At 37.5% G+C, this 25946-nt stretch overlaps 1 protein-coding gene across 1 annotated transcript in view; it reads left to right on the top strand.

Moving 5' to 3' along the window:
- ANKFN1 (ankyrin repeat and fibronectin type III domain containing 1) overlaps window positions 1-25946 on the top strand; it is a 122748-nt gene that overhangs the window by 46067 nt on the left and 50735 nt on the right. Inside the window, exons 6-8 of the mRNA XM_087956192.1 lie at window positions 11997-12094; window positions 15570-15660; window positions 23109-23216. Coding sequence (XP_087812318.1) covers window positions 11997-12094; window positions 15570-15660; window positions 23109-23216 — 297 coding nt within the window. The remainder of the gene's footprint in view (window positions 1-11996; window positions 12095-15569; window positions 15661-23108; window positions 23217-25946) is intronic.

Here is a 25946-nt window from a genome sequence, read left to right as displayed (position 1 = left end):
GATGAGTATGTATGTTGTAGTTGAGAAATGGGAGTGGAACATACAATTTTGGCATACATACGTTCTGGGAGACCAAGATCATTAAAAGTGCTCTTATTTAAAGATTTTCTTTAGATGATGTAGTTCTTTTCCTCAACCTAATTCTTAAAATTAGATTTGAAGCCTGGAGAAGTTATAAACTTATGAATTTTTTCCCCAAATGGAATGGTGGGTGAAATTGTACAGAGCTATTTGTCTTAATTTATTAAACCTCACTGGGCCATGTCTTTTTTTAAAATTCAGCCTATGTTTCTTGCACTATGACATAGTGAGGTGATAAGTCAAGCCAATACCCACACTTGGTGCTTATTTTCTATTGGCAAATAAGCTAGAGTTAGCTAAGAGAATGGAATTCCTCCCAAAAGCTTTTCTCCAGAAAATGTTCAATGAGTTGGCAAAGCATAGGATTTTTATACTGTTGACAGGATTCATACTGCACAGATCAACGTGGCAGAACAAACCAGAGACTAATCAGAGTGTGCCAGAGAGTATGTTTTATCAGGAGTGCTGAAGAAAAAAACCTATATATTAAGACCTTGTTATTTTCTTTCTGGACACCTTCAAGAGTCTACTACAGGGGTGTCAAACTTGTATCATCACAGCAGCGTCACTGATGTATCGGAACTTTCCCCCGCCTTTGCTAAACTGAATGGGGGCTGGGCCAGCACATGACACAGCCAACCCGCGGGCCGTGAGTTTGACACCCCTGGTCTACTAGACCATGCTTTATCATTAGTCCAGAAGTTGTTCAGTTGACATGCATGACAGTGACTTTCCAGTTAGCACTATATATTTTGTTTCTTGAATATTTTGATTATATCCTTTACAAATATATGGCCTGAGAATAGTTTCCTACCCATCCATCTTTCTTTGAGTCACCCTATAATTTTTAATCTGTGAGAACAAGGGAATTTTCAATGTATTTGCAGCACTTGTATTGGTTAATTGAAATTAACTTAAATCTCAAATCAGTATACATAGAACCTCTAGTCACGAACGCTTCTGACCACGACCAAATCGGGTTCCAACCAAAAAATTCACATTTCTTTTTTTGTGGCCGATTTCCCCTTCTGTGCCATTTTCTTTGTAAGTGCCAAATTTTCAAAATTAGGTTTGGTCATGACCAAATTGTGTTGTGACCAAAGTTATGGAACGAATTATGGTCATGACGAGAGGTTCTACTGTATTATTATTATTATTGTTTTGCTTTCATCTGTCTGGGCCCTTGGCAGATAGCCATTCATAGATAGAGAGCTGCCCTTATTTTCAGTTTTGCTGCTATTCACATTTAGAGGTAGTTCCTGATTAGTGATTTTTATGCATTCACATCAGCCATAGGGTCTACAGTTGAATGATCTCCATTTGAGAGCTTCACATCTGGCTTCCAACAAGCAAAGTCAGTAGAGATGCTGACAGTAAATTGTAAGTTGTGGTGTTAAGTTAATTGTAAGAGTACACTTAATAATCACAGGTGATTTGCTTAATGACCACAGTGGAACAGATGTTGTAAGTCTGGTGTAATCACATGATGTTCCACTTAATGATCACTTCAATAAGTGAGGGAGTGTCTAGTCCATATATATTCCTGTACGTTATATATAATTTATCACTTATACCTTTTATGTAGACTGAAAGCTTATGCACCAAAGACAGATACCATGTGTGTCCAATCACGCTTGGCCAATAAAGTATTCTAATTCTAATTTTTTATTCAGTTTCACTTATAACATTTTTTAAAAGAAAAACATAGCAAGCCACGATATTGAGAATTAGGCTGCATTTCTTTATAGGCCAGTGTCATTTGCAGGTTTTTCCTGTTGTATGTTATCTGGAGGTGCATTGAATCTTTGTACATGAAAAGCAATTTTCCCCAGTTCAACTATGTCCACTCCCTGTTTGGGAGGAAGTGAGATTGTGCATGTTAGCCCATCTCTTGACATTTCTTTCACAATCTAGCAATTATCTCTCCATCTATATCTATCTATCTATCTATCTATCTATCTATCTATCTATCTATCTATCTATCTATCTATCTATCTTATTGTCAATTACATTTAGAGCCCACCGCATTTGTACACAGAAAATGTCACCATCAGTCAATGTAAACAATTCAAACCTTGATAGAACTAGATAAGTCTTGGCTTTCATGTAGGGTTTAATGCCATTTATTCCCTGTTGTGTTCTTTCTCAAAAAGTGAAACAGGGAAAGAACAGAACAAGAAACAAATGGCCTTAAACCTTACATCTCCCCCCATCAATCTGGCTTCGCTATGATGGCTAGGGGTAAAAGGAGACATAGTATTAATATATTTGAAGAGCATCAGAGTGGAAGGCTTCTTTAACATACATCTTACTGTCCTCTACCTCTCAGTCAAGGTCATTGATATAGATAGACTTAAAACAGAAGCTCAACACTGAAATAAAGCATAATAAATGGCTAATCTAAACACACACATCCCAGCAACAAGATCTCTAGAGCTTAATGACAGGGGGGAAACGAGAGCAGCCACTGACTTTTTTGGATTATTAATAAGAGGCTCTGTGTATGAACAATAAACCCGAAGTCCTATTTTAGCTAGAGAACTAAACAAAGTACCTTATGAAATACTGCAAAGGCATAAAAAATAATCAGTCATTGCTCCTGACAAATTTGTTTGTTTTCAGATAAGGAGAAAAGTTCAGCTTTTCTCTAGTGCTTACAGATAGATAAGTCCCCAATTGGGAAACTAATATCTTTGCAACATGGTATATGGAGTTTTAGGAGATGTGCATCTTGAATCTCTGAAATTCAAAGTATATTTTAATACATAGCATTCCCACTGATTTTCCTGTGTAGCAACCCTGTGAGAAAGGCTGGTCTAAGTGAGCATGGCTAGTCCAAAGTCACTCAGTAAGTGTCTATGATTGACCATGGATTAACTCTTCAGTCTCCCTAAGCTAATACTTTAATATGGCACCACGTTGGCCTTTAATGGGAGACAATCCCTATTTCTTTTGTAGGAGGCTGGATGAACAACATGTGAAGTCAAAAAATAGACTAGAATTAGACAAACTGTGATCCATTGGGTCACTGTTTCAGAAACATCAAACCCCTCAGTGCCTTAAATAATAGCAGAGTTTCTAATATACTTGAAAAGTTCTTAAAATTCAGGATACATTCAGAGATCTATTTGCCTTGAAAATGGGTCTAGGACAACTTTACGTGACCGACTCACTGTGGATGTCTGGGGTGAGATGGACGTGGCAAGTTGTCCCATTCCATTGAAAACAGCCCATGTTGAACTGTGTAGCACAGTCAACCATCAGCACAGGATGTGTTTTATGACATTTTGTATGTTGTCATATACTATTTATGATAATGTTTATATCATAGCATATTTTATAAAACTTGCTGAATTTTAATTTCACGGTAATCATGGGTTTTGGACATTGGATGCATTCTGTAAGTTTTGAAGTATTTGGTTCAAAAACTATTGCCCTATGATGCTCTGTTTTGCCAATTTAAAGGTTATTGGAATTAGAGGAATGGAATGGAATACCATGAAGAAGAAAGCAAAGCAGATATTCATCCATTTAGACCAAGAGTTTGGAATGCTCTGCATTTCAATTCATGTGCATTCATATAATAAATGTTGTACTAAATTATTGTACAATTTCCAACAGATAGAACTGACAGAAGTGTTTATTCTTTGCCTAGCTACCTCTCTTTGTTATCCGTTCTTGCTATATCCAGGCTTCGAGGGGTATCAAATTGGTTTTTATTTGGATATAAGACAGCTATTCTTATGAACAGAATTAAAAATTAGCACTAATTCACAGAGCATTTTTGAAGAGCTACTATAATGACAGCTACTTTTTAATAATGCTTTCTGAGGTCTGCTTACAATATTTAAATTCCTGCCATGAGATAATGTAATTTTAAAAAGTCATGACACGATGAAAAAAAATACACAGACTATTATTTAAGAATAAGATGCAATGTGCAATAATCATCTCAATTATTCTTTGCATTCTTTCACTGTTGCTTTGCTCCTTATGACAGTATTTGTGTGGATTACCCCATCAGATACTCAAGACAAAATTCCATATGGACTAGAGCTGTATAATTTTAGCACCAAATTGTCATTCAGTTGTTATTATGAAAAAACTCATGAATTTATTACAAATGAAGATGAATATACATACATGTTGCAGGATCTGATCTAGATCAGCCAGTGAGACCAGAGGTTTTGTCTTCTGAGCTTTTGAACTCATGCTGGAGCCCATCCTCAGGGAACTTTTTCCTAGCAAAGTGTGTGCTGTATTTATATGGTGCCTGTTTTATGTGGCTTTTTAGATGTTGATCAGGAGTGCTGATGGTTGGTTTTTAAGCTGTAAACTGTTTGCTTGTGCTGCACAGCCCTCACCTTCTAAATACTTGATAGGCTGGTGTTAAATCAGCACTTGTGTTGATTTGCTAGGGGCGTGTTTCCCAGGCTTCAATCACTTCCCTGGCTGTTTTTGTCCCTGCTCATTCAACAATCTTAGTAGCTACAAAATTTTTTTTTTTTTTAATTTTTTTAAAACAAGTTTTATTAATTTTTAAAACACACAAATTGTCATTATTCATTACATGTTTAAACCTTTTTCATTGTCAATTTAACAAGTCAGATAAATTATAATTCTGTTTTAAACCATTTCCATACAACATACCAAAACCTCTTATTCAATTTCTCTTTACTTCTCTTTACTCTTATTCAATATCATTATTATTATTTCATCTGTTTCTTTCTGACTTAGTTACCATTATTCTCAATCTATATTTCTACAATTTTTAACTAATTCTCCCCCAAAAGACATATACACACAACACACAAAACATAAAAAAAAAATCTTTTGGAAAGTAACTTGGACCCAGGTATCTCTCTCTTCATGGACTTCAATTATATTCATGCTCATCTTACATATCATTACTTATTTTATTTACCATTCTAAGCCTTCTATATTAACTTCCCCACATATTTCACACTTCTTACTTCTATCTTAATTAATCATCTTAATTTGAATCATTATATTTATATCTTTTGTCCATTTTTATCATCCCTTTGTCTCATTCCTTATAAAAAAAAAAGAAAATAAGTTTCTCCTGAAATCATTAATCAGAGTATGATGCCTTTCTATCTCCCCCTAAGTTAATCAAATTAATCTTTAAAATAATATCTAATACCCAATCCTATTTTGCTTGGTACATTCTATCTAACTAATACATCAACATAATTAAGTACATAATTAGACAATAAATCCAAATATTAAAAAAAAGATACTATAATAAAAATTTTATAATAACATCAGTACCATAGTCTTATTAAACTCTTTAATTAAAACAATATTCTAAACCTCCCCTATTATTAGGTTTTAAAGCCAATCATTTTTAAACATTTTAACATTTTAATCTCTTATCAACTCTTAAATCATTACAATACTACCATCTCATCTTATGTACCTTGCAAAATCTTTTTTTTAAAAAAATTTATACTTTATCCATTATCCAAAAAAATTTCTTTTTTTCATTTAATTTCAAAACATTGTAGCTTTTCTCCACCTTTTCCCTTTCTTTCTTCTCCCAACAAACCTTTCTACCCCCCTTCTTCTAGCCTCTGCCTTGCCAGCTTCCCTTCTCTGTCGTATTCCTTTTCCCTTTTGTTTACTATCATCATATTGGTTTTGCACCTTATTTTTCCCTTTCTTAAATGTTTTTTAGATCTTAAATCCTTAAGTCCTTTAATTTTCTTCTTTTCTCTTCTTTTCTTTTTCTTTCTCTCTTCCTTCTTTCTGGATCAAGTTCTGAGATTCATTAAAAATGGCTCCTTTCTTTCTTTCTTGTTCTTCTGCTGTCTTCATCTGTTGTAATGTTTGTTGATAATTAATAAGCGCCATTTCTAAGAAAAGGAAAGCTTCTTCCACACCATCTTTACCATTTTTTTTGCTTGTTCATATTCTTTTCTTAGTTCCTCAACAGAAAGAGCCATTATAAATCTTTTCTTTTCTTTTCCCCTTCTTTCTTCTTACAACAACCAGAATATTCAAAGAAAATAAAAAAAATAAAACAGTCCCAAAATTATCAGTCAGTCCAAACCAAGGCAGAGTTCTCACTTTCTCCTTCTGGGGTAATATCAATCCAAGAGAAAGAAAGTCCAAATCTGTTTAAATCTTATTGCAATATATTCTAGTCTCAAATCCTTAAGGCATCTGCTCCAACAAAGTCTTAGCATACAAATGTTTTCTTTTTAATCCTCTCTCTTCCCACTCATCGCTTAAAACCAATTTTCACCTAAAAGAAATAGGTTTCTTAATATCCAGTTATTTATTCCGTAGGAAAAGAGGAAAGGCTATCCTTTCAGCACCTTCAAACAGCAGCTTTTTCCTCTTCTGGCAGGTATATTCAGAAAATCATACTTTTCAGGAATTTTATTAGATATGTCTTAGAGTCCTAGGAGCCAAGAAAAACTTTCTCCTCTCAATCACTTTCTCCACTTCCTCCTGCGCATTCTTACCCGGCTGCCAGCTTTTTGTGGCGGCCATTACAGACTTCGCCACTGCACCGTCCTGGGAAAAGGGAGTTCTGCCGGCCAGGAGGGAGTCTGCAACACCCCAAACCCTTCTCCGGATCCCCCTACCTTCAGCTGCCCCTGCAGGGCTGAGCTTCAGCTCCCGTACCCGGCTGGGTCGGAGCCCCAAAACGACTAGCGCGGCAGGGATCGCGCAGCTTCGCAAATCCCTGCCGCTCGCGGCTTAGCCGACAAACCGCCTAAGTAGCTACAAAATTGAATGTGTGTGAATTTATCTCTCTTCTCAAGCTGTTTGTGTAATGAAAGTCACTGTCCAGGAGCCCTGTTCTTTATCTGACTAATGAAATGTTCAGTAGCAACAAAGAACTGGTTTTCTTTTTTTTTTTTAATAAAGTTTTATTTGGGTTTTCACACACACAAAATACAAGTAAAACATCTTTTTTGAAAATAGCACGGTCCCGGGTTACACTTCTTTCTACAGACACAAACTCAATTTCATGCTCATTTTTGTGTTCTATTCCATATCTTATTACTATTCTGCATTTTCTATATAGTTTTTCCCCTCTTTTAATTTTCTCAATTTTATTTTGATTATCTCAATTCAAATCATTATATTTATACTTTTGTCTGTTCTGTTTCAATTTCATATTATCTTTTCTCATTAGACAAATTTTCTCCTGTAGTTACTAATTGGAGTATGACACCTTTATATCTTTTAATTTTATCCATTCAACTTTTATTTAAACTTCAATATATACCTTAAGGTTATGACATTCAATATAATACATAATGCATAACTTCCAATCGAATTCTGCTTGGTACATTCTTATAATACACACTATACTCTTTAAAAAAAGGATTGTAAATATATGTAATTAAAACCCTCATTCCATTCCAATTCAGTTCTATCATTAATATTCATTAAAGTCTTAACATCTTTAACATTTCTTTTCAATTAAATATCATACTTCCTTAAAGACACGTATAATCTCCGTACTTAATTTTTCCCTTATTTCTCTTCACATATGTTTTATATTCATTTTGTTACATTTATTTATTGACAAGCATTCCACTAAGTTACAATAACTATTTTATCAAACATTTTAATCATACATTGTTTCATATTTTCTGAAATTATTTCTATTTCTAATATAACAATACTGTCTTATGTACCTTTGCAGAATCCCTTTTTCAATTAGATTTTCACCCATTATCTCTAAATAGGCCCTGTTTCTCTATATTTTGTTTCTGTCCTTTATAACTTCTTTTCCTTTCTTTCTTCCCTCTCTTCTTCTCCCTCCCCTTTTTACCCCCTTGTCTCTCTACTTCTAATACTCTCTTCTGCATTTCCCTCTTCTGTTGCTTTCTGATTTTATACTTATTTTTCACTCTATTCTTTTTTGGGGTTGTTTTTCCCAATCTTAAACTTTCCATTCTCTTTCCCCCCTTTCCTTTTTCCCCCCCACCTGAGATTACTTGTTCATTAAAGATGGCTTCTTCTTTGTCCCAATCTTCTTGTTCTGCAGGCATTTCTTGTTGTTTCTCATAGTTCCAAATCTCCATTTCCAAGAACTGAAATACGAAGCCAAAAGAACCTCCCCCTTCTTGTGCATCTTCTTTGTACTTTTTAAGTTCCATTTTCAAGTCTTCTAAAAGAGGAGCCATTTTAAACACTTTTAAACAACCACCCAATTGATTTTAGTCATTCAAATGCAGTAACCAAGAATCCAGAGATCACCAAATAATCCAAATAGTCCCAAGCTGTTTCTTCTTATTTCTTTTTTCACTTTATCTTCCTGGGGTTTTACTATTTTGTTGCGATGTTTCAGTTAAGATGTATCTTTTGAAAGTCTTGTTGAGATTTTGCTGTAAGTTCTTTTTAATTCCAGGCAGTCTCCTCCCTTCCAGATCCTGCCTTTTATTCTTTTTCTCTCCTTTCCTGTTTTCAAAATTTTTTAATTATCCAGAAATCTTTATTATCCCTATGACTTTTTATTTTCAGCATTAAATGCCTATTAATGTCAAAGTGGATTTTTTTTCCAATTCCTTGCTTTAGTCTCTTAGCTGTCAGTATAGGAAGAGGAGGGGGAAAAAACCAAATCCTTTCCCTTTTCTCTCTCCTTTGCTGCTTAGAAATCTTCTTTGGGAACAGTGTTTTTGTTTTTTTAATAGCTTAAATTCCAGGGTACCTTATTTGTTGCTTTTGCTGTTTGACCCAGTTAACCAAAACTTTCTCTTCTTATCTTCCTCCTGCACATTCTTTTCTGGTCAAGTTCTTCTTTGTGGTGGCCATTTCTGACCACCACTGCAACCGCCTTCGGGAAAGGGAGTAATGGCCAGCTGAGGAGGAGAGATGTGGCTCTCCTCAGCCCTGCAGGCAGTCTCCCCCTTCTTCACCATCTCTATGGGGTGGCTTAGCCCCGAAACCAGCCGGCTCTGGGCGCTCCAGCGGCGAGCACAGATCAAAACCGCGCAGAGTCACGGTTTTGGTCTGTCGCCGAAGAAGCTCAAACCGGAAGTCCCAAAGAACTGGTTTTCAAGACAGCTGTAGTTGGTTGAGAGAAGAACGTTGCTGCTTTAGTATGGCAAAATCAAGCTCTAAATAAACATAGTGATTTTCTTTTCTACTTCTGATAAGCAAGAGAAGCCAACATAGTGAGGTCATCCCTTTGAGGAGGGCCACCTATCAATCATAAAACAGGATATAGTTTTCATAAGAGATAATTAATATAGCTTAAAAAGAAATACTGTATATCTGACAGACAATCTTATCGACATCTCTAATCCCAAGAAAGTTTTGTGAAAAAGAAAAAAATTGCGAGCACACTACAGACAGGCAAAAGATTTTCTTTATTTTAAATACATTATTTTTTGCTTTATCTTTCCTTTTCAAAATTCATCAGCCCATTCCTTTAAAAATCACACTTGAAAGAGGCTTCTTTTGATATTCTTAGCCTGTAGTCGATATTCTCTTGCACCACTGCATTCATATTACTTTAATTCAAGCCCATTGATTATTGGCCCATTGTTGTTTTCAATGAGATTTGACTTAAGGTGGATTCTGAAACACATAGGGCATGCCATCATTATTCTTTAAGATTATAATAGAAATAGATTATAATTTTAAAATTATAACATTTTATATTCTTTTACTTCCCTTTTTTTCTCCTCTCCTCTTTGATTTCTAGTCACTTGGCCCAAATTTATTAAAATATATCTAATCCTGATTATTCTTGATGTATTGCTTCCTTTCCTTTCTATCAGTTACCTACACTGCACATTTCTATCATGTGCAATGAAATACAAAGAATGGCCTCAAATTGTAGGCTTCTTCCCCGCCCCCCCGCCCCACTCCTCCTCCCCCTAGTACAGGTCTTCTGACAATTCCTTTTGTTTGACATTAAACAAGTAGGATGATCTTCTCCAATTTATGCTGGGACTGTAATGGAGCCTGTCTGTTTTGGCAGTTTGTATATCCAGCTTTGCTTTTAGGTGATTTAATGCAGCAAATGTTATAAAGCTCAGAAATATTGTGGTTTACAATGGGAAATGTGAAAGACCATCAAATATAATGACACTTACTGGCATGTTATAATGAATGGCAGCTATGCATAGGGAAAGAGAACCCCTATAAGATGTTTGAATAACGGCCTTTCTTGATGAATGTTTTTCTTTTCCTTTATGTACACTGAGAGCATATGCACCAAAGACAAATTCCTTGTGTGTCCAATCACGCTTGGCCAATAAAGAATTCTATTCTATTCTATTCTTTCATATTGCTGGCTGGAGATAGTGCTGTAGCTCTTAGTAAAGTCACTGATACTCATGTTGTTAAAGCCCTTCGGGAATGCAAGGTTAAGAGAGAAAAGCTAACATTTATTGAACTTGGATGTATTACTTGTCACAGTAGGTTTGAAGAGGGCCAATTCTTGGAAGAAGAACTTAGATCTAAATGCCTATAGGAAGCATAATAGAGAACAATTAACCAATGGAACAACTTACCCCCTGAAGTTGTGGTTGCTCCAACACTTGAGATTTTTTCAGAAGAGATTAGACAGTCATTTCACTGAAATGAGGCAGGGCAGGGGTCTCAAACTCGCGGCCTGCAGGCCAATTGTGGCCCGCAGGACGATATCCTGTGGCCCCCACCATGATATGAAAGTATAAAATTAGTGCGGCCCGCAGGGGGAATGGACCTCTGAAGGAAGTCCCGCCCGCCGTTCCTCGTCATGGCTTCTTCTCCACCCTGAACTTTAACAAGTCCAAGTACAGGTCCAGACTTACTGATGATCATCTTCAAGCCATACTGAGGGTCTCAAGTGCCTCCTCTCTCAAGCCAAATGTGGCTCAGATATGTGAGAGGAAGCGTTGTCAAGTCTCTGGCAGCAAGGAGTAAGCTGGAGAAGCCATGTTCTGAGGAACTGTTCATGATCTTCATTCAATGTTCCATTCATGTGTTCAGGACAGTTCATGTATTGGAGAAATCATTAACTGTTGATGACATTTGAGGATATTTTTTTGACAACGTTTTTTGTGGAAACCCTTATGCGGTCCAGCCTCACCCAGACTCTGCCTCCAGCGGCCCCCAGGTAAATTGAGTTTGAGACCCCTGGTGTAGGGTTTTCTGCTTGAACAGAGCGTTGGAGAAGAAGACCTTCAAGGTCCCTTCCAACTCCATTATTCCGTTAGAAGAAATGTATCACTGCTCTTGGCAAGGATACAAGAGAAGGTTGAACTTACTTTACATGAAGGATCTCTCAGAGAAGAGGCCTTCTCGGTGATAATGCCTTATGGAGTTCCTTTCCCATTCCCATTTACATTTAACTTATGTTTTTTCTTTAGATGTGGTACCAGATTTGGGCAGTAGAAATTTGGAGGTTACTAGATGATGGCAGAGAAAACTTGAACCCTGTGCTGATATCTAGTGGTTGTCTGAATTTTTGCAGCCCAAATCTGATAACCCTACATTAGGTATCAAGCAAACATTTTCCAGTCTTTAAATGTTTTGGATTCTACTTCCATCTTTTCCCACTTCCCAGTATCGCTAGCTGAAATGGTAACTATAATTGTAAGAGCGGAAGTCCAGCAAATATAATCTATTTTCTTATATTTTACCTGTTAGGTATTGGTTTAATAATTTGATGTGTCAGCTGCAGTTTGTATTCCTGTTTTTACTTGCTAGGCTTACAGTATAATCTCATACGTATCTTAAATATAAATCCCACTGACTGCAACTAGGCTTGTGCCCAGGCCATTGGAGGTTGCATAAGATTGTGTAATTTTTAAAATTAAAAATAGTAAAAAGACTAAGAAAATTGGAAGGCAAAAATTGCCTTGAAGTGCTTTAACATTTACTCCTAAAGCAATCCAAGCCAATCTGACCTTCCCCTTTTTTGGTTTGTTTTCTAGTGGAATGGAGCTGTTCTGAAGACTTTTCTCCTTTGGCTGGAGAAATCATAATGGAAAACCTTCAGTTTCTGAGATGCACTATTACCGGCCTCACGATGGTAAATGAAAAGTTGCTAATTCAAATATATTTTTTTCCAAATGCTGGGAGAAATCTCTGCTGGAGAAAAGCAGCTGAAAGCCATTTCTCTGGCAAGTCATTGACCCCATTCTGTTTGGCATCCAGCATCCCCAAATCACCAAAGAGTAGGAAAGCAGCATCGCTTTTTGTGTGAGTTGCTATATTAGTGAGGGGAGATCAGAAAAGACTGGATTGAAAGCCGGCAGTGCCATGGATCAGGGGCTAATCTTAGGGCAGATCAAAGGCTTTGAGAGATTCAATCCTGACTCCATGTCTGATGGCTAAAATAACAATTCTGTCTTCACTGCTTCACTGGGGAAACAAAAGTCACTGGATGCACTAACTTGAAAGGGGAGAAGTATGTTTTTATAAAGATTAAAAGTGGGTGGAAGATGGGCAATCCAATGATCTCCTGACAGACAATCTGGTGAGAGTGAACACATTTACCTCCACGTTGGTCCTTCATCAGCAGCTGAGTATGGATTTGGTTGGTAGTAAAAGAAAGCAAATAGAACAGCATCAATATCAGCAGCAGAAATGAATTTATCAAAAAATAAATCAAGTACATTCTCTGTTTACAAAATGGCTAAACAAACACATGTTTATAATCCCCAAGCCCATATTGTTTACAAATACTTCCAATCAGCATTACATTTAATTTATAACGGGTTTAAACTAGGAAAAATCCCCGGGAGTCAGAATTAGGACATGAACATTACTGATTTTAAAACTGCTTACAAACTAAGAATTTAGATTATATTGATGCTGACTGTACTGAATTTTATTCTGGCATTAATCTTCCAAATTTGAATCTCTTGTTTTTAAGATGTTCTCAAACATTGGATTTGTGCCAAATTAGGCTTCTATTTATGCTTTTTGACCAATGTTTAATAGAGTAATTGAATAATTCATTAGGACCATTTTCAAGAGATTCAGGTGAACCTTAGAGCACAGATAACAACACCCCCTAAGTAGCCTCAATGGCTCTCAGAGAGAGTGCCAACGACCAGATGAGTGCAAAGAAATATGATTCTTCCATTCCCCCACCACTACCACCATCCAGTCAGAACTGATGGAGCTTCTTGGATGAGAAGCAAAACATCTTCTTCCTCAAGGGAAAAACATAGTCCAGTTACCTTTTGAAAAAAGCACCTTTGAGACAACCATGAACTGGAATGGCTGAGAATCTCCATAGACATTCTCAGAGAAAAGTTTTCAGCTTCAAATCAACAGTTGGACAGCTGCCATATTGTCCTCTTCAAGTAGTCCTCTTCAGATTATTTAGTAACCCAGTCAAATCATTGAGCTTTTTCCTTAGGCCTCAGAGATAACATGAACTTTTGTGAGAGAACTGTGGTAAAGCAGTATGCAAGATGAGTGTTAAATCTTTGAGGGTTCAGTCATTTATATCTCCAAAGTGAGATGCATCGGCAGCTGAGTTTTCAAAACACGCCCCTTGGTTCCAGATCTCTGATGGCCTCTTTCTGGCAATCAGAGATACCAGAGAATCTCATCATATCCTGGTGCCGATTATGAGAGAAAAATCTAGTTAAAACAAAGTTTGGCAGGTGTTCATCATTCCCTCAAAGAAATGTCTATTTTTCTTTTGAAAATCTACAAGGTGGTTAGGGATCTAGCCTTTATTTTTCTTTTAGCAGTAGAAACGCCTCATCTTGTCATAGCAATCTGGAGTTTTTCACAGAGGCTGCTTCTCCTTCGCAGGACTTTGTGGACTGACTTTTTGTTGTTAAAAGAAAGAAAAACACAAAGTCCCAGCCATTCTGTACATTTTAAAAAATAAGTCCAATAATTTCCCTGTCTCTAAATGGACCTTGGATGGGTTGAATCATTCATTCATTTAAAGCAGCTGGAATATAACATCAGTCCTGCATAAACAAGATTGGATTTATTCAAAATTATATATCCCTGGTTTGGGTATGAGTCTTGGGGATTTATGATGCTACCCTCTAAATAAGAAAAAAAAATGCCATTCCCTAATTGTCTTTTTGGCTTAGATTTTAAAATATCAATCAGGAGAATTTTCAAGATTTATTTCTACACTTCTCAATTTCCAAAACATTTTCCCTGATCTACTGATTTTCCCTGATCTAGCTGATCTACTGGTGTTCCCAATGCCCAGCAGTTAAGTTTTTAAACAAAGAAAGAACAGTTGATGAGAGAGGTTGTTTTGGGGATGAAAGAAATTTTGACAGGGATAAAGGGCAGGGTGAGTAAATTTCATTTTTTTCTAGACTGACTAGAAAAAAAAAAGAGAGATTTGTGAATGGGGAAGGTTTGCTCCAAATCATTACCAAACTTACACATTTTAAATGGAGTAAGAATGGAAGTAAATGCTAATTGCTTTGTTTTTTTAATATGAGGTTTTTCAATTTGCACTTCCCCAAAATTATTACTCTCGACAAACTGAAAAACTTTTTTAAAATTATGTGTTATGTATCATAAGTCCCAAAATGCTTGAGGACAAGGGGACCCAAAAATAAGTATACTTAAGGGAAAGTTATATATAGCATATTAGTACTTGCAAATGTGTGTGCTTGTATAAGGAAAAAATATATATTCAAGAATCTGTGAAAATTACAAACTTTTTTTGCTGAGTTTGTATGATAGTAAAAAAAAACATAGAAATAAACTTGTGAAAGGGAAAGTGCAAAATTGAACAATATTAAAATTGAGGTGGTTAATTTTTAGGGATAGGTGAATGTTCTGGCCTAAAGTGCATTGTATGAAATGCATTTTGCATCTAATGTATCCCAAGATGAAAAATCAATACTTAACAGAATCAAAGCAGACAGAAGTGAGATTTTAATCTTTCCTTTTGCTCTTGTGGTTTATAGGCTAAATTCTCTTTCAAAATTGTATTTGCCTTAGAAGATGCTCACAGTTTATTTTCCCCCAAAGCCAGTACTGTACTGTTTCTTTCATTTTCCTCAATAACAGAGCAGAGGAGGAAAAGGTTAAATGTCTTCTCCACAGCTACTTAGAACTCCTCTATTTTTGAATTGCTCTGGTAAGAGGCAAAGGAGGCTGAGAGAAAAAAGAAAGCAACATCTCTGTCTTTTCTCAGGTTTTTATTCTGGCGTGATCCTCTTCCTCCTTCTCTTTCTTCTTTTCCTCACATTATCCTAGGCCTCATTTGCCACCATGCTAAGTAATCCCAATTGGAGTGGAGATCTGCTCGAGTTGATATCAAGGCACTAATATCTGACATGAAATTGTCCTAAATAACAACAATAAGATGCCTCAAATGCAATGTGTTCTGTTGAATAATTTGGCTCTGACCAAAATGGCACATCCCAGTATAAATAGCTTTGGGAGGAAAAATGTGTTTTCGTCACTACATTCACCTTTGCCACTGCATAATGATGTGACTTTGGAAAATGTACCTTGGCCATGTATATAAACTTGAAGTTTTGTCTTTTATTTTTCATTTACAGGGACAAAGGTATTATGTCCAAGTGTACGCCTATAACATGAAAGGCTGGGGACAGCCTCAGACTTCCTCACCTTGCTGTGCTTCTCCTTCTAGTAGGTTCAGAGCTTGCAGTGTTGATGTTACACTTATATAACCAGTGTTTGTTCTGTGTGTGTGCGTGTGTGTCTTTCTCTCTTTCTCTCCCTTTCTCACTCATTCATTCACTCACTCACTCTCTAGCTCGTAAAAAAAATCACCTTGGAAAAAAATAGTAAAATGATGCTATTAGCAAGGGGAAAAAAGTTTAAGGCTACATCTCTACAGGGTTAAATGTCTGATTAAATGCTTTTAGTTAACTCTCTCTGTCTCTGTCTCTGTCTCTGTCTCTGTCTCTCTCTCTCTCTCTCTCTCACTCACTCTCTCTCCCCCCCTTCCCTTTCTCTCAAATTAAGGGAAGAAGTTAGACAGAGAAGCAAGAGGGAATAGAAATGAATGAATATACATGTCTGGCAGTTGAGTCATGGCAACTGGATTTTTCTTCTTCTTTGGTTTGAAACATTTCACTGCTTATTCAAGTATAATCAATTGCCATGACTCAATTTCCAGGCAACTCTACCTAGATGACTGAGAACTTTCATCAAGAAATGTATGCAATGTTAAACCAATTCATAATTTTCAGTTCTTCAGAAATGGGTGATCATATTTGGTAGTTGAGAGAAACAAACATAATATTGGCATTAGAAGATTTTTGCAAAGGGATTGCAGGACAGAGAAGGATTGTTTTCATTCTGTTGATTAATCTGGGATAGTTTTGGCAGCAAACTTGATATCATGACAGAGTGAGCAGAAGAGGTGAAGTTTTAATGTGATCCTACAATACCCAGAAAAATACACATTCTGGTGACTCTTATGTATTACCAATCCATTCTTTAAACAGTAATTAGATTCCAATTGTCATTTGAAGAAAAAAAATCAGAATATTACAAAAATGCCCAGAGATATATTTTTGTGCAGTATGTCTTTCCTTCCTGACATACTGCTGTTTATAAATCAGAATTCTGATTGTGCCCATGCTGACTTTCTTTGTTCCCACCATCTTTTAATCAGGCATTAGAATAATTTCTTATGCCTGAAACTCTAATAAATTGCAGTTGGGAACTGTTGATTCATGATCACTGAGAACTATTTATTTTTGTCATGGATATTCTCTCCAGCATTGCTGCTCACAGTTCCAATTTGTCTGCAAGTACTTTAGTACAGGACTCTCTAGAGTAGAATCCTGAAGTGGTTTCTCTCCACTTCCCATATTGTTTTTCTGGTTTCATATGGTTGGTAGATCATAGTGTATTCTTCATATGTATCTTTTATCAAAGAAAGTCCTGCTTTAGTTTACTTCTCAGTGCCCTATGTGGCATCCAGTAGCTTCAGTGTCCCCACCGACTCTTTCTGGCAATTCAAGAGTGTTTTGTTTTTTCATTCTTGGTTTTTGCTCAGTTGACAAGAAAGTGACATTGCACAAAGAAGAGCAATAAAAGGAGGGAAATTGTGGGAGCGATACATCTTATTACTGAGATAAAAGATGTAAATATCTCGCATGTGGGAAGCTACAAATTTTCAGAAGAATAGCAAGCATGATTCTTAGACTTTGGAAAGGATGGTTTATTTTCCCTTCATCTCTTTCTTAGCTTCAACATAGACACACACAGAGAGAGTTGAAGGTTTATTATTATTGTTTAACTGGCACCAGAATTGTGCAAAGATGGGAATGCAGAGAATCTAGTAGCTAAAATGGAAGGGCCTGAATGTCTTCTTGTTTTTATAGACAAGCATCCAGTACTGTAATTGTCTAGGTTTTAGAGGTGCCAGAAAAATAATCAACAAAACCTGCTGAACTCTAGCATGGATCATCATTCAGCAACTCTCATCCCAAAGCTTTGTGATGCGAAAATCAGCCTAAAATTTAGCTATTTCTAGATTACCAGATAACCCACTCCCTCCAGGGCTCTTTGGATTTGCAGGCAAATCACTTTCTCAACCACTTCCTTAAAAAGGGAAGTTTGGAGACTGAACAGAAATTGTCTAGTTCCAATGAGTCAAGTGATGGTCTCTTGAGGAGAGGGCAGATAACTGACTCTCCAGAGCAGCCAGATGCACTTCCACTTACAAGGAAACATTGAGCAGATTGAGCCAACTACAGGGGTAAGATTCTACCAGTTCGCACCTATTCGCTAGAACTGGTTGTTAACATTCTGAGCAGTTTGGAGAACCGGTTGTTAGAAGAAATTACTGGCCTAATCCTGTAAGGAAGGCAGGAAGGAGACATTCTGATGTTGCTTACAGAAACTGCCTCTCCGTTAACCCTTATTACATTCTTGGCAGAACTAGACTTCCTGTCTCAGGAACTTCCCTGGAGTTTTTTCTCCCTCTTTTGCTGGAACTTTGCTTGTGTGAAGTGACCATTCAAAATTACAATGGCACTGAAAAAAGTGACTTATAACCATTTTTCACACTTACGACTGTTGCAGCATCTCCACAGTCATGAGAGGCCAGGCGAGGAGATGCATGCCTCGATGTGAGTGATATTGAGTTGGCCATACCCAGCCAATAACATGAGCACCAAGCCATGTCCACCCAGTCACATGACCACCAAGCCATGCCCACCACCTAAGCCATGCCCACAGAACCAGTTGTTAAAAATTTGAATCCCACCTCTGGCCAACTACATGCCTTGTCCAGTGAGTGTGGGGAAGGGGGAAGCATGTACTGAGATACAGGTAGTCAGAATCACAACTACGGGGATTACATCCATTGCATCAGGACTAACAGGGTCAAACTCTGTCTGAATCACATTGCTCTCTAAGATGTCTGAATGGAAGCAAACTTCCCCTAAAGCAGAGAAAACCAGAAATTGAATCTTTCTTAAGGTTTGTTCATAAAAAAAAAGATTTATAGAGATATCAATGTTACAATATTTCGATAAAAAAAGTGTCACGTGTTAATTGTCAACTTTGTGATTACAGTACATCCAGGGATGGGCTTCAAAATTTTAGCAAAAGTTCTCTGCCCTGTTGCTGAGTGGGTGTGTGCCTTTTCTATCACAACTTCTGCTCTATGGCATCCCCCCAGAGATCCAGATGGCCCCAATGCTATTGGCTTTATGCAATGCATTCTGGCTATTCCCCCAGTTTTTTGGGGGGGGTGTCAACCTCCTGACCCCAAAGATTGAAAGAACAGCTAGATCAAATGAGCTCTATTAGTTAATTTGTTTAGTTTTGATCTCAGAATTAGAATTATCTATAGACCTCATACCTATGTTATGTTATTTGGTTTGGGGGTATTATCTTTAACATTATACTGCTCATTTGGGTTTTAATTCTCTACTTGCTGCCTTGACGGAAGCTATAAATTGTTCAAATAAATGAATGAATGAATGAATGAATGAATAAACAAACAAACAAACAAACAAACAAGCTCAGGCTTCAGAGGAATCAAAAATGTACTGCTGCTAATAACTGTATCAGCTTTTCTGGGCTGGAAAAATTACATTATTGCAATAAAGTGCATGATGTGTTAACCAGAGTTGGCAGGGTACATACCATTCAAGTGGGTGTAGAGAAAAAATGTTAATATTGAGATCAAGAGGCAGTGATTTTTTTTTTGTAATAAAGATTTTAAGCATGCAATATAATATATGAAAACCACAACTATTCACAGAGCACTGTTGATGAGAAAATAAATATCTTGACACTGCTATGTTAATTAATGTGTCACGAACACTTAACCTTCACTTGATCTGCTAATATATACGAATTCTCTAATGATTTTATATCCTCTGTTAAATGTTCTGATACAAATAAAATGAATGTTCTGATACAGATGCACAAATCAGCCAAATAAAACTTATTAACTCAGTCCAACTCAAAGAAAATGGGTTTCACTTGGTTTGTAAATTATTGCTTGTAAGAGTTATATTTCAATTTTTCCATTGATTTTGAAAGGTTTTATTTGGCCTTAGTTGTTGGTGTGTATGTGGCTATTATATTACAGAAAGGTGATTACACTGAATGTATCTGGCCTGTTAGATGAACTGTTTTGGAACTGGAGCTTGGAAATAGTTGTGTTTGTCAAAGGGTGATGGATTCTGCTCTCAAACTCATACACTAATGTTGGGGAATCCTTTTTATAACAGAGCTGATTTTGGCTTAAAGCTATAATCTAAGTTTAGAAATCTCCATACATGTAAAACTTCCATAATAATCTAGTCGTCATGTATAAAGTCCACGCAGGCATAGGGCTGGGTTATTTGAGAGACAGCCTCTCCATAATTGCCTTTATCCTGCTCCGTTCAGTCTGTTGAGAGAGGCATACTGTGGCTCCCATCAGTTTAAGGACTATCATTTTCTGGATCTAAAAAGTGTCCTTTGAATTGCAGCTCCTGCCCATTTCCTATCCCCCAAGATTGGATTGGCCCCAAAGCTGGCAGTTTTTTTCTCTCTCAGATCTTTGAAGCCTTAGATATATTGCCAAGCATCGGGGTTGGAAAGTTAGTGAGACTCAGTGAGCCTACTGACTTCTGGCAAATTTGCTTTTCTCTTGGTTGCTGTTACGTGCCCAGCATCATCAAAGTGAGAAGGGTGGCCATATAAATTGAATAAATAAAATAAACTGAAAATTGGTGATGTGACTCGGGCAAGTTTTTGGATTCCTACCTTCGGGTTCAAAATGGCCAAATTCATTACTGAATGCTTACAACAAAGATGCGATTTGAAGCCAGATATGTTTTACATTGAATGCCCAATTGAAATTTATGTCATCTTGGTTAGTAGTTTTGATGGTAATTCAAAAGTCCAGACTAAGTTTACACCTCAAGCTAACAAGACCTCTGCTACAGTATTTAGTATTTGGGAACTGGCAAACTAAAGAGGAGCTTCATATGTAACAATGAAGAAGAAGAAAAAGAAAGCAAGATTAATCTGTGGAATCAATAATGTGATTCTGGAACAATGGATATTGCCTCATTTAGATTGAATGATCTGTTGCCTAATACTTGCTTTCCAACGTGCTGCTTTCCTGATCTATTAGTACTGCAAATTTCAAAATTCTCTAGGCATTTTAATGGATGCTAGCAATGGGGAATTGATGTTCGGTTGGCTCAATTTACAGACTCAAATTGAACAGGGATGTTCGGTTTAAGGCCAAGGATCACTTGCAACCTTCCCAGCCCTTGGAAAAGTTGACAACGATATTTAATTTTTAATGTGGCAAAAGGGCTGAAATATTAAAGACATGGAGAATAAATATATTTAAGTCAAATTCATTTTAGATTTAATGAAATCAATTTTAGTTTGGTCTATTTCAGAGATCCCCAAACTTTTCAGCTCATCAATCCTTTCATGAAGTTTCAGATTGTTTATCGATCCCCCAAACATTTATTATGTGATTAATAATTAAATTAATACTACTTTAACTAATAGTACTATGAATAACGGCAACAACATTGACCTTTTGGATAGTCTCAATAACCCACTTGGGTGGATTCTGGTGATGATGCTCAACAGAACACTCAGAGCTCAAGTATAGGCATACCTCAGAGATATTGGGCATATGATTCCAGACCACCACAATTTATTTATTTGTTTGTTTGTTTATTATTACAATTAAATTTGTTTGCCACCCATCCTGCTGCAAGGCAATCCTGCAGAAAATATCATATAATATGAGTCACGTGAATTGTTTGGTTTCCCAGTGCATATAAAAATTATGTTTACAACATGATGCTCTATTAAATGTGCAATAGCATTATAGCTAAAAACAATATACATATCTTAATTAAAAAATACTCTACTGCTATTTTTTTTTTTTTTACTAATTGTCATCTGAGCCTGCAGCAAGTTGTAATCTTTTTGCCTGTGGAGAATCTTGTAAAAATTGCAATGTCTGCAAAGCAAAGCTAAACCAAACGCAATAAAGCAAAGTATATGCCTCTACATACCTTGTTCTGAAGAGGAGCATTTTGAAGGAATCCAGATGATTGGATAACTTATAATTTCAACAACAAATTGAAGTCCCCCACTCACATGGTATTTATAGGCCATTTCCCAATTTCTCCAAAAATATTATCTGAGTGACAAGCCTATAAAAGATTGTCCTTTTTAGTATTCTGTATGTTTCTTAATTAAATTACTATGTCACATTTTCACCGGGAGTTCGATACTTAACATTCCCTTCGGCCAATTTATCTTTAAAACCATCTTGACTAATCGTTCTGGCTAAGATTGGGATAAATAGTTTCTTCTAAATTAGGAGCTGCCACTTGGCCTCCTGAACTGTTGATTGGCCAGAAAAGGCGCAGATACAACATAGTCATGTCATCAAAAAGGGAAGGGTGAAAAAAATGGGTCTATATTAAATCTGCTTGGGGTTGGGCTACTAGGGCAAGAGTATGAGAATGGAAGTGTTTCTTGCATAGATTTCTGCTCTTTCTCCCACTCCTGAAATCTCCTTCAAACATCAAGACGAAGTAGAAATTACACTACTAAAACTGGCCATTTTCTCACTGCATTCCAACAGTGTAACCTCGGGGTGATTCAGAGACAATGGAATGACGTGTAACTCACAGGCAATGGATTGGTCCCCTCTTGACACAGAGGTTGGTTCAAAGTCACTCTGAATACTTCCAGAGCTGAATGTGTGAACTCGAACCTGGCCTCCCCAGTACTAATTCAACACCTTAAACTAGTGTACATCAGATGGGCTTTGTGCTGTCCAGACCGTTTAGAGTTAATGGGATTTGGGATAGTTAGTTAGGATTTGAGAGCTGTCCCCTTAAGGGAATGCATCATGGTAAATGTAGTTAAGGTATCCTGGAAAATGTAGTCCATGTCATGTGGTCACATCTGTAAACCTGATTGGTCACTAAATTGACCCCTGTTGGGTTGGGGGAGGCTCCCTCACTCTTGCCTGAACACAGCCTCATGGTGGCAGCTCTACCCCCTGCTTCTGCGACTCTGGGGTAGAAAGATTAATATCATTTACACTATGATTTCAACTATGCAAAGAATTGGACATTAGATGCATCTCAACTGTGAGTCACCTTGAGGATACCTAATATAATCCAATAAAAGAAACTTTGTATGGAAGTGAATTATAAGACAGAATAGGCTTTATCCTTGGCAGCTTATTTTTGCCCTCTGACCATGGCAGAGAAAGAGAGGTTTATCTAAAGCAACACACTCCCTTTGTGACTGGGTAGAAAAATGGGGAATTTCCCTGTTCTCAGCTCGTGCTAAAGGGATGCCCCCAAAATATAATTCCAGGAGAGGAAACCCTCTTCTTTAAAGAGAGAGAAAGAAATTTCTTTCAACTTAGAAAGGGACAACAAAGAAAGCTGGCAGGTAGCCATTTGTATTTTACGCCTAGGAATCTGATCAAGGGCAGACATTAAAAACAAGCGCACTGGGCCCTGAGCTCATGTTCTCTCGGGCGCCAGCAGACACGGGATCAGGGCCACTGCTCTCCCCTTTGCTCGACTTTCATTCTCTTTGTTTCTTTTGTTCACCAGACTGGAAAGACTGTGATGGCAGAGAGCCTAAGCACCGGGGACAGATTGAAGCCCTGGAACGTTTGCTGCAGCAGGTTAGAGCGTCTCGTCCGAGCTACAGTTGCCGAGGTAAGAGTAAAATATCTATTGGGCAGGGGCACCAGGCGAGGCCTCCGTGGCGCCTGTAATTTCAGCAGCCTTCTATCTGGGTTATATACCTTCCCATTCATCAGGAAAGGAGAGATATTAATATTGGCCCATCTGGAATCACTTTAGCAGACTATCTCGCTCTGGCTTCTCCAAATTGGCAACATAGCAAACATTTGGGGGGGGGGAGGTAAAGCTCAACAATACAACAAAGTAATCTCCTCCCTCCTTCTCTAACCCACCCAGCCTCACCTCATCACACCCTCTTTTTGCTCTCTCCCTCCCTCCCCTTTCCCTCTCTCTGTCTGTCTCTCTCTGTCTGTCTCTGTTTCTCTCTGTCTCTCTGTGTCTGTCTCTCTGTGTGTCTCTCTCTGTGTGTCTCTCTCTCTGTGTGTGTGTCTCTCTCTGTGTGTGTGTGTCTCTGTCTCTCTCTGTGTGTCTCTGTCTCTCTCTGTGTGTGTGTCCCTGTGTGTGTGTGTGTATCTGTGTCTGTGTCTGTGTCTCTCTCTGTGTCTGTCTGTGTTTGTGTCTGTGTCTCTGTCTGTCTGTCTCTCTCTCTCTTTCTCCCTCCCTCATAAATGAAAACCATTCAACGTGTTGAAAGCCTTGCTTGCATGTTTGCAAGAATGGATAACAGAAAATGTTGGAAATGATGCTTTGCTTTAGCCATTTCCTGGACAAATGACAAAATCACTGCATTTGGCAATCCAGAAAAATCAGTGGTTCTTGTGAATCAATAAGCACCAAAGTTCATAATCTACACTAGGAATTCTCAACCCTGATATAGATTAAGATGTGTGGACTTCAACTCCCAGAATTCTGCAAGCCAACTGGGGAATTCTGGGAGTTCAATCCACACATCTTAGAGTTGCCAAGGTTTGAAACACTGGCCTACACACACAAGCTAACAGGAATTAGTGGGATACAAATACTTCATAGGACTTCTATGATAGGGTTGTGCAGATGTTCAAAAATCCTAGTCATTCAAACACCTACATTGTTAGGACAGTTTTCAGGGAAGGAATAGAAAGGAACTGTGCAAACTTTTACAAAAAATGTAAAAGGAATGCCTTCCACATTGATTGAAACTTTTCAAAGTTTAACCTGTTTATAGCAGCAGTAAGCCTTTTACAAAAAAAAAAGTTTCTTCACTTCTGCAGCAGTTCCTGGAGTTGACCACATGACTATACAGTTTTGCTTCTATATGTCATGGGCATCAGAAGCTTAAATAAAGCTTTGGTCCTCTTGCAGTCCTTTCACAACTTTTGGTGAGGGAAATCTCAATCAGGTGATTATGGGGATGCTATGGCGGTCGTAAATATAAGGTCATAAAAACACCTTTTCAGCACTGTCATCAGTTTGAGACAAGACAAGAAGTAACAGATGGAAAGTTATCACAGAGAGAACCAACCTAGAACTAAGAAAAATATTTTGTGACAGTAAGAACAATTAATCAGTGGAACAGCTTGCTTTCAAAAGTTGTGAGTGCTCTAGAGGTTTCTAAGAAGAGATTGGACATCCATTTGTTCAGAATGGTATGGAGTCTTCTCCTTGGGCAGGGGGTTGGACTAGAAGACCTCCAAGGTCCCTTCCAACTTTGTTATTCTGTGCTCTCTAAATAGCATAGTTGCTAACTGAAGGTTATCTCTGAAGAATCAACACAATACAGCTTGTCAAAATGATGTCAGGCCTTCAGGGTAGACAGATCAAGAAACATTGGAAGAATTGAATTATACCTTAGTAAGATAGGATGCAGGAGCAGAGTTTTGCAAGCTTCCTTGTGCTTTTCCCCCCTCCCCCTTAAATCCCAATAATGTGCTACTTTTCTGTTCCATCTGTTGTGTTCAAGTAGGCTTCACCTATTTCTCTACCTAATTAATGGTCTGATCAATGAAACAGTTTTGTAGATGCTGCCTCCTAGAGCTTATTTGGATTATTACTGATTGGAAACTGAACAATCTCAATATGAGTTGTCCCTCTGCGCCATCATAATCTGCAGGTGAATCAAAATTCTTGCAATTTATTGACGCACTATAAAAAAATTCCTAGGTTAAGGTCACAGGATAGAAACTTGATTCTTTTGTATGCTGCTACGCAACAGTTCTGACTATCAAAAGTCTGATGTTCCCATTTTTGTAACTATGGTAACATCCATGTGAGAAGAACATGCCTTTTGAAAAGGACTGGCAACATTGCCTAAATAAGTGGGTTCTTACCATCATTATCATCCCGTCATCAATAAACAAAATTATTTTTGCTGTCTTGGGAGAAAAGTGCGATATAAATTGGCTAAACATTAAATAATAAGGAGAAAATGGTCTGGAAAATGCATTTGGAGTGCAGTGTCCAGTTGAGTTATGACTATTCAAAGTTATGATGGCCACAGAATGGGTGCTTTAGATCCATAAGGCATGGGCCTTTGTAGATGGTTGTGTTCCCCCTTATGGGCACGTGACCACATGTTGGGCAGGTTACCTTTACAACTTATCACTGATTTCTGTGATCATCTGTTTGTGATTCACCTTGGTTTTTTGCTGATTTAAGAGCTGTGGTGGCGCAGTGGTTAGAGTGCAGTACCGCAGGCTACTTCTGCTGACTGCCGGCTGCTTGCAATTTGGCAGTTTGAATCTCTCCAGGCCCAAGGTTGACTCAGCCTTCCATCCTTCCAAAGTCAGTAAAATGAGGATCCAGATTGTTGGGGGCAATATGCTA

Source organism: Notechis scutatus, chromosome 2 (assembly GCF_049901735.1).
Source record: "Notechis scutatus isolate UNSWTSFEM ecotype Mainland chromosome 2, rNotScu1.2, whole genome shotgun sequence".
In the NCBI taxonomy this organism is placed as follows: domain Eukaryota; kingdom Metazoa; phylum Chordata; class Lepidosauria; order Squamata; family Elapidae; genus Notechis; species Notechis scutatus.
Note: the sequence above shows the minus strand (reverse complement) of the source record. Positions and strands in the feature narration are given on the sequence as shown.